The sequence below is a fragment of the Hylobates moloch genome, unplaced genomic scaffold (genome assembly GCF_009828535.3).
Source record: "Hylobates moloch isolate HMO894 unplaced genomic scaffold, HMol_V3 SCAFFOLD_5, whole genome shotgun sequence".
Taxonomy (NCBI): domain Eukaryota; kingdom Metazoa; phylum Chordata; class Mammalia; order Primates; family Hylobatidae; genus Hylobates; species Hylobates moloch.
Window position 1 is genome coordinate 53,441,427 of NW_026652280.1, and position 13,483 is coordinate 53,454,909.

General features: G+C 38.6%; 1 protein-coding gene across 11 annotated transcripts in view; it reads left to right on the forward strand.

Annotated features, from left to right (window-relative positions):
- The first annotated feature begins 4,067 nt into the window (after positions 1-4,067).
- Positions 4,068-13,483, forward strand: part of SS18 (SS18 subunit of BAF chromatin remodeling complex) — a 72,731-nt gene continuing 63,315 nt past the window's right edge. For 2 of the 11 annotated variants that reach the window (XM_032152608.2, XM_032152609.2), the window contains exons 1-2: positions 4,651-4,787; positions 7,706-7,782. In XM_032152608.2, coding sequence (XP_032008499.1) covers positions 4,719-4,787; positions 7,706-7,782 — 146 coding nt within the window. In that variant the 5' untranslated portion in view covers positions 4,651-4,718. Of the gene's footprint in view, positions 4,194-4,627; positions 4,788-7,705; positions 7,783-13,483 lie in introns of those variants that run through there. The other 9 variants (XM_058438538.1, XM_058438537.1, XM_032152605.2 and 6 more) reach the window with 8 other exon arrangements.

Below are 13,483 nucleotides of genomic sequence, written 5' to 3' on the forward strand. Positions count from 1 at the left end.
AGTAATATTCTTTTACTAAGTGCAGAATAACTGCATATCACGCCCAAGGGCACAGAACATGCTAAATGTGAAAAAAGAACATTTGATATTTAAGGTCAGCAAATTTCCCAAGGGTAGACTGCCCTATCAAGTACTTTGGATTATAGTCCTAAAATGTCCATTTTTCCTTATTATATTATTACATTGCAAATCTTGTCCTTGTTTAGTAATTTACAATATCCCATTTATTTTTACACGTTTTATATGTTAAAATTGAGACAGTCTTAAAGGATCTAATGGAAGGTAATTGTTTAATTAAAGGATCTAATGTAAGGCACAGAGGCTAGTGCGTAATAAACGCTAAATAAAAAAACATTATTTGTAATAGCTTTTTAGATATGGCAGCTGTTTTTCAGGAAGTCCAGTGAGATACAGAAATGACCTGTCCAGTATTATGCCATGGGTAGAAGAATTGGGAACTCCAAACCTATGCATCTTTCACAAAGAGTGAAAGCTTTCCATAGGAACTAATTTTTTTTAAAAGCAATACTTTTCTATATCATTAAACCCCAAAATATAATTGATTCAGTTCATAATTAATTCTATATTTGATATTATAAGAAGAGATGAAAATGCCTCCAATAGGCTTTGTTATAGTCTATTTGAATGAAATCTTCCGTAGTATCAAAAATAAAAGTCCTTTACGGAGAATTGGGAAAGGTAATTTGTTCTTGCCTGAATAATGATTATATAAATATATAGATGTATGCTTCTTTCTTTACAGTCTCGAAATCTGTGGGAGCCACAACTCAAATTGACTCATCAAATGCCACAGGGACTGTGAACAGAAATATTTTGAAAGATATTACCTGAGGGGTTTTGCTCTGAGCCCAATTATGAGCAGACAGGCTTGGTCTATGCCTTCTCAATGTATTCTAAGAATTTATGACAGCTCAGGGGCTTAAAATATCAGCACATTTGGTAGTGCAGATACTCTATTAATTCTAGAACAATACATATTAAAGAAATGCTTGTATGAAAGCAAAATTATTTTAGTTACCTATTCGTACATATTTTTTGTGGATTAAGATAATTTTTAATGCCATGATTATATAGTTTCACTAAATATTGAACATATTACAGGAGCACTTCACTTTGTCAATTCATAAAAATATATTTAAGGAACACACAGTCAGGTGTGGTAGCTCATGTCTGTTCTCCTAGCACTTTGGGAGGCCAAGGTGGGTGGATCGAGACCAGGAGTAAAGGTGTTCGAGAACAACCAGAAAAAAATGGTGAAACCCTGTCTCTATCAAAAAATACAAAAATTACCCAGGCGTGGTGGTGCACACTTGTAGTCCCAGCTACTCGGGAGGCTGAGGTGAGAGGATCATTTCAGCCTGGGAAGTCGAGGCTGCAATGAGCTGAAATTGTGCTACACTCCAGCCTGGGTGACAGAGTGAGACCCTGCCTCAAATATATATGTGTGTGTGTGTATGGGGGGGGTGTATTTTAAGGAGTACAAATTTATATAAAACAGTTTAAAAATTGAAACATAAAAAATCAAACATGAACAATTTTATTTTTTTAATCTTTTTTTTTGTTAAATCTGCCTACTTCATATTCATTAGTGTGAGTAATCAAGAATTAACTGTTCATACAGATTATTTTTCTTATTCTGACCCACTGTATATGTTCTTCAATTTAGGATTATTCCAAACTCCTTCTACCTCTTGGTTATGTGACTTGGATTCCTTCTTTAGATGTCTCTCATTCAAGGGCAGTTTAAATAGTGGGACTGATTTTTTTGGCTGGGGAGATGGTTGCTTGAGTAGCTTACCTTTAAGTCCTTAGAGTCCTTTCCCAGTCTTAGGCCAACTTCCCATATTTATTCTCCTTTTCTTCCTTAACTAAATGCTAGGGACTATTTATTCTCCTCCTTCTACCAACTGTGCTGCCACTCAGTCTACCTTGGGATTCCTCTTAAAACTAGTGGTCAGGTGAGACGGGACTTACTATGTTCCCCTAAGTATTCGCTAGCTCAGGACTCTTAAATTACAAAGGCCCCAAAATTTTAAGAAAGATCTTCAGGCTTCAGTCTCAATCTTTCCTCTTTCCAAATTTTCTATTTTTCCAGGTCAGGCTAACTGATTGGACTGATTGGGTTTTAGCAAGGAAGCTTGAGGGTGAAGTAGTTCTTTTTAAGTATCCTCTCTCAAGGAGATCATTTTGCATTTCTGGCTGGACTTATAGAACAATGCTTTTCAACTGATTTAATGTGATCAGACACAGAGAATAATGGTATCTTTATGGCATACATGGTGTCACAGAAAAGACTGTGGCTATCCATGCCTGCAGACTATGGGTGCTCTAGGCCCTACCCTACTACTCTGAAGAAATAAACGCCTCAGGCCAACCTGTAACCTGTTTTCAGTGGATTTCCCTTTCTCACCTTTGGGAAGCTGTAATTTAAATAAAGAAGGTAACTATCTCCGGGTGCCTCTCTGGAATAGAAGCCCCCTTGGACTACTTATTTTTTTGCTGGGATATGGAAATTAGACAAGTGTTCCTATTGGTTCATGTTGCCCTTTGAAGTTTCAGTGCTATCTGCCAAATGCACAGAACTAGAGCAGTAGGACTATTTACGATTCATGTTTCCTATCGAAATACTGTTCTTAGCTACTATGTACTAAGGTACTTTTGTGTAAAGCATTGAGACATGATTCTGCATGCTAGGTGTTGAGTGCACAGTGATAGTGGTAGACAAGTATTGGTTTCCAAATTTGACAGAAGTTTTCCAATTTGGTGTGATTATCTTAAGTCCAGCTATACCAGAGTGTTTTCTTCAAGGCTTAGAATAGTGAAAGACAACAATTAAATTTTTAAGAGTAATTGCTGGCAGTATGAGTATAAACTTTCTTCCCTTTATTCTTACGACAGCTTGTCTTCATCCTTTAGGTGTCAGTTTAAATATAATCGGGAAGACTTTTCACACTAACTCATGTAGGTGTCCCTGTCATTCTATTAGTTCCCCCCCTTTTTTTTGGCTAGTTTTTCTTGGGACTTTGCATATATACATATTTGTTTGTTTTTGGTCTGTTAGTCCCATTAGTGTATAAGCTCCTTGAGAGGAGGTTCCATGTCCAGCTTATTCACAATTGTACCCTAGGTTTCCAGTATAAAGCCTAACAAACAATGCATCCAGATTTAATCAATGAAACTCTTGACATTTTTGTGAAAAGCATTTATTTGATACATAATTTTTCTTTTTTTTTTTTTTTGAGACAGGGTCTTGCTGTGTCACCCAGGGTGGAGTATGGTGGGGCAGTCATGGCTTATTGCAGTCTCCACCCGCTGGGCTCAAGTGATTCTTCCACCTCAGCCTCCTTAGTAGCCGGAACTACAGGTGCACACCACCACACCCAGCCAATTTTTTAAATTCTTGTAGAGACAGAGGTCTCAGTTTGTTGCCCAGGCTGGTCTCAAACTCTTGGCCTCAAGTGATTAAATTTTTTAAATAATGTACTTTTTCTTTACTTTTCCAATTTATATAAAAAATGGAAATATTTATTTTTTATTCATTAACGTTGGGTAACACTTTATATAAACTTTCCCTTTGTGTTATACGGAAGTCCAAATTTACAGAATACTTTAAAACCCCACAGCAACACAAAACCCACATTTGTCCGTGTTCCTTCCATAATTTGAAAACTTTGCCTTTTTCCCTTACACTGACTTGAAGCCTGGCAGCTTGGGCCTAATTTACAAGGCACTAAGTAAGTACTCTTAAAAAACAGAGATTGAGGATGCCCTGTTTCACAACTTAATTCCAAAAAGCCAAGTCAGACGAAATCGACGCACTTTCCGGCTAAGGGTTTGTCCCAAGAGGTGAGCTCTTCTCTGTCCGCTCCAGCCAAGCTGGCCGATTGCTCCTGAGCACTGGACACAACCTTGGCGTCCCGGTTTCGGGTCAGGGTTACTTTCCAATTGTTAGGCACGACTTTGTGCGTGCGTGCGAGATTGTGGACTCGGAGGTGCGCATTTGGGGCGTAGCCGAGCCATTTAAACCAGCGAATCCGCGTTCACCTTGTCCTTCCACCTCTGCCCTATCTCGGCAGATGCTCCACGGATTTGCATGAACTTCCGAGTCTTGACCTTCCTCCCCTCTGCGGGCTGCCTGGACAACTCGGGGCGGCCACTTCTTGCCAGGAGGCGTAAGTAAAGATGAAGTTGGAAAAACAACTAGGTCTAGGGCACGCTCTGCAACACAGTCGGGGAGACGCTTCAGAGGGCCGGAGAGGGAGGCAAGTTGCAACGGCGCGAAGGGGGCGGGTCGGCTTGGGCCGCTCGCATTTCCTGTAACAGGGGCTGCCCCAACCTCTCCCTCTCCCGCGGCGGCGGGACCATTTCCTGAATCGCTGAAGCGGAGGGAGGACTAGGGCGCGACTCTACCATTAGCGCAAAGGGCCAGGGGGTGCCCATAAGGAGAGGTCGGGGGATGAGAGGACGATCAAGAAAGTTCGGCCGGGGCTAGGGGTCCCCCAGAGTGCGGAGAAGCGAGACGTCCCTGGGCCAGAGTGCCTCCTTCAGGCCTGCCCCGCCGCCCGTCCGCTTGGCCCCGGAGCATCCCCCCTCCCCGCATTCCCGAGGTGGTTCAGCCCGAGAGGCCGGCGTCTCTCCCCCTGTTTGCCGTTCCGCCGGAGCGCTCGGGACTCGCCGATAGTGGTGACGGCGGCAACATGTCTGTGGCTTTCGCAGCCCCGAGGCAGCGAGGCAAGGGGGAGATCACTCCCGCTGCGATTCAGAAGGTGAAACCGCGCGAGGTTGGGGATGCCAGGCCCTTCCCGCCTCTGGGAGAGACAGGCGGGGGGGAAGGGCCGGGCCCGGAGTCGACCGGGCCGGGCCAGGGGCCGAGGCGGAGGCGGGCCTGCTGGGAATCAGCCGTGTGTGGGAACGCGGTCTGCCGGCTGTGCCTGAGTGGGTGGCGGAAGAGGGTGAACTGGTTTTTCTCGGAGTCTTTCGCGCATTTACGCGCTTTTCTACAGACACAAAAGCCTAAACAGCCGCCGCCTGATTTCTCTAGGGATGGGGTGGCGTTCGGGCTGCGGGGCGCGTGCGCCCGGCGGCGGCCGCGCAGGGAAGGGCGTGTGTCGGGCCGGCGGTCCCGCGCGTTGCTCCGGAGTTACTTTGGCGTCGCCCCGCCCCGCGCGCCGCGGCTGCTTCGTGCGGACCCCACCGCGGGTCGCGGCAGGCGGAGGGGAAGTCGGAGCGCTGGTCGCCGCCCTGCAAACTCAGCCGAGTTTGGGAGCTCTCAGGACGTGGGGAACGCTGGAGGGAACCTTAGTAGAGTTTGAGGAGCGGGCAAGGAAGGTCCCCATGGACTCTGGGGTTATCCCCAGAGCCTCTTCTTCCCTTCTGTATCGCCGCCTATTCATTTATTCTGCAGCAAATATTTATTGAGCGCCTATTTTAGGCCCTGAGGCTACTGTGGTGAGTCATGGTCGCTGCCTTCCTTACAGTCTAATGGTGGAGAGTGTCGTGACCAGTTAATATAAGTCGTGATAAATACACAGGGAGCTGCCTCCTTTTTAAAGGATAGAGCTGCTGCAGTCGCTGCTGTGTTACTGCCAGTCGGAACACAAAGGTTCTTTATTGTCCTCTACCCCTTGTTGCCTACAAGCAAGGCAGCATTCTAAATTTTACTGACCTAGACTTTCAAAAGTTGCTGCTGTATTTAGCAGTTTAAATATTTTTGTTTTGTTTTATGCTGTGTAGCAAAGATCAAAATAGAAAAAAAGGTCAAGTTTTAGTACCACTCGGACTACATAGATTATGCTAATCGGTTTCTGTTTACTGTCAGGTTCTTCGTAGTGTGGCTTTTGACATTTGCCCAACTGTTGCTTTATTTTATGAACAAACGGGCTTGGCAGTGCCTGGAAATGCAGTGCTTTCGTATAGTGCTCTGAGTTAAGTCTGCAGTCTGGCAAACAGCTCCAAGTACACACACGCAAAACTGCGTTTCTGGAGGGCTCACCTTTTTTATTTTTGTACACAGGAAAAGTCCAGAGTTTTTCTTTTTTTCTATAGTTTCTGTTACATAAGTCTGAAGATATTTATCATGGATAATGATTAATTCGGAAGATGCTGATCAATTATTTTCCATTCTCAGCTGAACAGAAAAATGGGTTTCAAATTAAGTGCCTTCCTTATTCTGCAACGGGAGAGATTGATATTAGATGCGAGACAGATATTTTAATGGTGAAGTTCAATAGTTTGAGGAATATACTGGAGATAAGTTGTGAAATCATTAGGTTGAGGACTGGATTCGTGCGTTTTAAGGACTTTTTTTGGTCATCCAATGATTCTATTTAAGAAATAACTGCATTTATTAGCAGATCATGTTAGTAGTTTTTTTTTCCCCCAGTAAGTGAAGATTATGATTCACGTGCAGAAAAAAGTGACAGTTAATGTTAAATGGATGTTCCTTTTATTTAGATCGAGTAATTATGGTATTGTGCTAATGCTTTTGAATCCTGGTAGGGTGGGGCAGGTTCTGGAGGAGCATCCCCTGAGTCCCTTGATCTTACGGCTGAATCAGCCCCTGAAAACTTAAGTGACTTGCTCAAAATGGCAAAACTGGCACTGAAACTAACTGGCCTTTTAATTGCTACTATCAGTACTCTTTCTTCTGTTCCACTTTACTTAGATGAATTATTTAACCCTCAAAGCCAAGATTGCTTTGAATGTTAAAGGATGATAGAATGATAAATCAGTATCTTTTTCCTCTTAAACTTTTGAGACAGCATAATTATGAAGTAAACTCATAGCGTCTGTAACAAATATACATGCGTAGAAATTATTATGTTTAATTATTATCTCATAATTGGAGAGTCACAAAACCATGCTGTTATAAAACTTGGAAACTAACCAGCTACCTCATCAAGACTCCTGGGCTGAAGTTTTCATGTATTTATTTCATTCTGGAGAAGGACAGAATTTTTCTTTACTGCTCCAAAGCATTAGAATGATGAAAAGCCAACTCGGACTCTTAACTTTTAGTCTTAATTGGCTAAAGCTTCTATTACAGATAGCAGAGGTAATTAAATGTTTGATATAAAAGAATTCAGATTTTCCCTTCTGGGCTTGTTTATTCAGAGGGAGAATAATTGGAATATTAAAACATTATTGATTAAACACGGTATCATTCCAAAGGTGTAAAAGTAAGATTTTTTTGTGGTGAGCTATCATATATATTAAAAAGACCCAAGGGGATTCGATTTCTGTATAGATGAAACATTTCTAGAAATCTGAAGGGAAGAAAACTCAGTTACTGAAAAGATTGTCCCTATGAACTGTGCATGGCATATTTTTACAAGAGATTTAAATAGTACGTAATGAAATTTTATGCAAGAGAGCTGCTGATACACTAATCTTGCTTTAAATTATATTTGTTATTAAAATGAATTTTAAAATACTTCTTAACAGCGGGTAGCAACATTAATAGAAAGTCATTTTAAGGAAATTTTGTTTTTTTTTTGTTTCCATGTTTGCTTAATGATTTATGATAGTAATGATTGTTTAGGGGGGACAGTATTTTGTTAAGGGATACGTTTTAGAGTTCTTGTACAAGCAGTATTTACTAATGCCCTCCCTTTCTGAATTTTCTAGTTTTTTATTTTACTTGATGCACTAGTTTTATGCTAAACGTTTTCTAATTCTGTTTCAGATGTTGGATGACAATAACCATCTTATTCAGTGTATAATGGACTCTCAGAATAAAGGAAAGACCTCAGAGTGTTCTCAGTAAGATCGATAAGAAACTTTTTTTTAATTCAGTTTTTTGTATTGGTTAATTTTTTACTTTTTACTAACAGCTTTATTGAGATATAATTCACATACCATACAATTCACCTATTTTAATGTGTGCAATTCAATGTTTTTTAGTATATTCATAGAGTTGTGCTGGTATTATGTCAGTCAGTGTTACAGCATTTTTAACATCCCCCAAAGACACTGGGCATCCTTTGGCAGTCATTATCCCCCACCCCTCACCCCCTGACAACCATTAATTTACTCTCTGTGTGAATTTGCCTGTTGTGACATTTCATATAAATGGATTGATATACTATGTGGTCAGTTTTAACTGACATTTTTCACTTAGTGTAATACTTCTGAGGTTCATCCATGTTGAAGCATGTTTCAGTACCTCATTCCTTTTACTGGCAAGTATTTTTTTCCATTATGCAGCTGTACCACATTTTATTTATCCATCGGTGATGGCCATTTGTGTTGTTTGTACTTTTGATTAATTTTGAATAATACTGCTATGAACATTTGTGTACAAGCTTTTGTATGATTTGTTAATTTATAAAAGAAAGCTTTCTTTGGGAGGAGATTGGGTATCACTTCATTTCTTATACTTCTTACCCTGCATTATACAATAATGACTTCAAATATATGTATAGTCTGATCTGTGGAAAAGTTAGATCTTCATTTATGTAGGATATTGAGTTGCATCTATGTATGTGGTGGAGAAAACAAAGCTTATATCTAATAAATAGAGAATTGATTTTCATTCATAAGGACCAAACTTTCTTACTTTGAAGTGATGTATCTGAAGTAAATAATATGCCCTAATAGAATCTGATGTGGTAGAATAAGTTGAATATATTATCAAAAGTATTTAGAATAGAACAGCACTGTCCAGTAGAAATATAAATGCGAGCCACATGTGTGATTTTAAATTTTCTAGTAGACACAGTAAACGAGTAAAAAGCAGATGACATTAGTATTAGTAATACATGTTATTTAACCTGTTATTTCCAAAATAGTATCATTTCAATATACAATTAGCATAAAGATATTGAGATATATTGCATTCTTTGTTGTTCTAAATCTTGGAAACCTATTGTGTGTCTTGCTTTAATAACACATCTCATTTTGGATTAACCGTATTTTACTGTGTGTAGTGGCTGCTATATTGGTCAACACAGCTGTAGAATATAGTTGACCCTTGGTATCCATGGTGAATCGATTCCAGGACTCCCCATGGACACCAAAGTCCCAGATGCCCGTGTCCCTGATATAAAAATGGTGTAGGATTTGCATATCACCTACTCATGTCCTCCTGTAAACTTTAAATAATCTCTAGATTGCTCATAATACCTAATACAATGTGAATACTCTGTAAATACTTGTTATACTATATTGTTTAGGGAATAATAAGAAAAAAGCCTACATGTTCAGTACAGACACAACCATCCTTTTTTTTTTTTTCAGAATATTTTCAATGCATGGTTGGTTAAAGGATGTGGAATCTGTGGATACTGAGGGCTATTTTATTCTCATCCTTGTTTTGGGACGCATCTGTCTTTCCTAGAGACCTCACTGGTGTATCCTCCGGCAGATAATTCCCACCAACCTTGGCCCTTGCTTTGTTTGGTTTTCACATTGTATTGGTCTCTTGCTGTCATTTGATTTACCCTCTATTTAATTCCAAGTTTCCATTACTTTTTCCCCTTTGTTTAAAAGTATTTTTAAATTTAAAAAGTCATATATGGTTATTGTAAAAAAAAAAAAAATTATAAAGTATAAGTTTGTGGAGATAAGTCACGTTTTACATGCCACTATCTTATCTCCTTCCCCTCCATAGGGGTAACTGCTTCTAATGCTTTAGTATGTATTCTTCCAAACATTTTTCTGTGCATTTACATATATGCATTCATATTTATGCATACACGTTTATAGATATTGTTGTTTTTAATATTTATGTAGGTTCAGTTTTAGAAATGGAATTACTGGGTTAAAGACCATACTAAGTTGCCAAATTAGCCAGCAAAAAGATTGTATTGGTTTGCTTTCTCCCAGCCAGGTTTTTAGAGTCCTAGCTTTCAGCTACCCCTGTGAGCAGTGGATGTTAGACATCTTTAAAATATTTTTGCACATCCAGTTGCTGAAAAGTGGTGTCTTACAGAACTTTTTGTTTTGGCCAGGCACGATGGTTCATGCCTGAAATCCCAGCACTTTGGGAGGCTGAGGTGGGAGGATTGCTTTGACGACATGAGTTTGAGAACAGCCTGGACAACAGTGAGATCTGTTTCTACTTAACACCAACAACAAGAAAAAACAAAAAGCCTTTTTGTTTTGAAATAATTTCACACTTACAGAAATGTTTCAAAGATAGTACAAAGAATTCCTGTATGTGCTGCACTGAAGTTTTTCAAACGATAACATAGCCCACTTGCTTTTTTATTCATTTCTCCCCCATATTGTTTTTCAGAAACATTTGAGAGTAATTGCAGATATGAATCCCTCTTACTTTTAATAACCTTAATGTGTATTTCCTAAAAACAAGCACATATTCTTAAATTACCAGAGTATAATTGTTAAAATCAAGAATGCAATACTATTATCTAATATTTAGGGCTTTTTTGAATTTTGCCACTTGTCCTATTAGTGCATATTTTCTGGTCCAGGGTCCAGTGCAGGATCTGGTGTTGTATTTGTCTTGTCTCTTAAGTATACTTTAATCTGGGGGTCTTTTAAAAATATTCCATGATTTTGACATTATTGAATAGTATAGACCAGTAGTTTTGTGGAATGTCCCTCATTTAGGATTTGACTGGTGTTTCCCATGATTAAATTCACACTATACACTTTTAGCAGGAGTACCACCGTCGTGATATTGTGTCCTTCACAGTGCATCCTCAGTAGCCATATGTTAGTAGTTTGTCCCAATATTGGTGATAACTTTGATGACTTAGTTAAGGTGGTATCTTAACTAGGGTGGTATCATAACTTTATGGTTTGTTCACCATAAAGTTGCTATTTCTTGAGGCACGTTTACATTGTTTCTCATCATACTTCAACACACTAATTTTAGCATCCACTAAAAATCCAATGATTTTTGCCTAAAATAGTTATCACTTTAAGTGGTTACCAAATGATGACTAAATCTATCATTCCTTCTACTTTTAAGTCCTACTGTGAGGAAGAAATTTGTTCTTCTCCTATTCCTTCATTCTTTCATTCACTTATTTATCTCTAAATGGACTTAAACATTATTACTGTATTTTCTAGGTTATAATCTCTTACTTTATTATTTATTTTCTTTAATTCTTCCAGATCTGGCCAGTGGGAGCCCCTCAAGCTGGTTTCTTGATATGTCTTCATTATTTTTTGAGCATTTTCTTATTTTCTTATACCACAAAATGTTCTAGGCTCATCCTGGTTTTTTTTCCTGTGCAGGTTTGTAGTCACCCGTTTCTCTAAGCCCTGGTTCTTTTTTTGGAGAATGATGTTTAGAAACTAAGATCTGAGTGCTAGGTTTTCTTACTGTTCAATCTTTTGTATGTTTTGCATTTTATACTATTGTTTCCGTTATATATATTATTGCTTAGATGAATCTTGTCCATATATTTGAGAATGTTCTTTAAAAAATTAACTAGCTGATCTGCTTCTTTGGTTTAACTGTGGAGAGTAAGGAGATCAATTCCTCAAGTCAGCCATGGAATGTTAAAGCTTAGAGGCACTCATTAGAATATAATCATGCGCTACCTAATGCTCTTTTGGTCAACAATAGACCGAAAGATTATAATGCCATATTTCTACTATAATATCCATAAGATTATAATACCATCTTCCTACTGCACCTTTTCTATTTGGATAATTGTAGATAAACAAATACTTACCATTCAGTACAGCACAGCCAACAGTATTCTGTACAGTAAAAGGCTTTTCAGGTTTGTAGCCTAGGAGCAATAAGCTGTACTATATAGCCTAGGTGTGTAGTAAGCTATACCATCTAGGTTTGTGTAAGTACTCTTGATGATGTTTGCACAACAACGATGAAATCACCTAACAACACATTTCTCAGAATGTATCCCCATTGTTAAGTGATGAATAACTGAAATTATTTTTACCTTTGGTTTTTAAGAACTCCACGTAGAGCCAAGGGTAGCATATGTCACGGATAGTGTATGTTTAGGTCTAGAACCAACTGAGTCAGCAAAATTTTCAACTTTTTCAAATATATATATATGATCATTTCCCTCATTCTCTACATATTGGATTAGACCTCATTTTCTCACATATACCTGGTGAACAATTTAAGCAAATAGGGCTTAAATTGACTTAGGAAGAATCTTAAATTCTGCCCTTTTTGGTGGATTTAATTTCATTCTTTTGTTCTTCAGATATTCTTTCTTTCTCAAGTTGTCAGTATTGGTTTGTGAATAAAGAGAAAAACAACTCCTCCTCTCGACCTTAACAGGTGTTCTTGTTTCTCATTGTAGGAGAAGCAAAAGGAAAATAAAGAGAAACATTAATACATGACAGCCATCTGGGAATTGATACTCCAATTTTAATTTAACAACTCCTTAAGATGTGATAACTTTGCCTGAAACAGTGTTTTTTTTAATTAAAAATCACTATATTTTATGAAAGCAGTATGTGCAAATTAGAAAACAAAAATATGTAAAAATAAGAGAATGAGTACCGTATTCTTACTACCCAAAGACTTTTCACTGGTAGTACCTTTGTGTATGTTGCTTTATCAACACTATCTGCAGACACACACAAATTCAAATATTACACTCATGACTCAGTGGTCTGAATCACTTGTGGAGCCCATATGCCTGGACCCTCTTCCTTTAAATTCTGGTAACACATGTGAGAATGTGTTACTGATTCACTGTGGTGTTTGATTTGAGCATTTTCTAAATCAACCTATGTTTGCTTAAATCAGTTCTTATTTTTTGCATTTTACGGTGAGTCCAAACTATTCCAGAGATGCATAAATCTCAAACAACAAAAAAAATTAGTGTTCATCATTCATTATAATTTAAAAGAGTTGTTTAAATCTGTAGTTTGGAAGATAACTTTTATTCTATAAAGTGTATTCCCGTTGTCTAATAAATATTCATAGCTTCTAGGTAAGGTTTATTTTATAAAATGAAATTACTTCCAGCTTAATTTTGTAATTATGTCAACAAATATAGTGTCCATTTTACTTGATTCAAAGTAATTGATGAGTTACTCAGTGGCCTCTGTGGGAGGTGAACTGTCTCTTTTAATAGGTTAATAATCATGGGTATTTGAGAATATTTGTCATATTTACCAGGACAGTACCATCATCAAAAATAAAATACTAAATACAGCCCTTAGCTTATATACTCCTTTTTTTCCTCATATCAACATATACTCTTTTTTTTTTTTTTTTTTAAAGACATAATCTCACTCTTTTGCCCATGCTGGAGTGCAAGTGGTATGGTAATGGCTCACTGCAGGCTCAACCTCTTGTTCTCAAGTGATCCTCCCACCTCAGCCTCCTAAGTAGCTGGGACTACAGGCGCGTGCCACCATGCCCAGCTAATTTTTCACTTTTTTGTAGAGATAGGGTCTCACTTTGTTGCCCAGGCTTGTCTCGAACTCCTGGGCTTAAGTGATCCTCCTGCCTCAGCCTCCCAAAGTGCTGGGATTAGAGGTGTGAGCCACTGTGCACGGC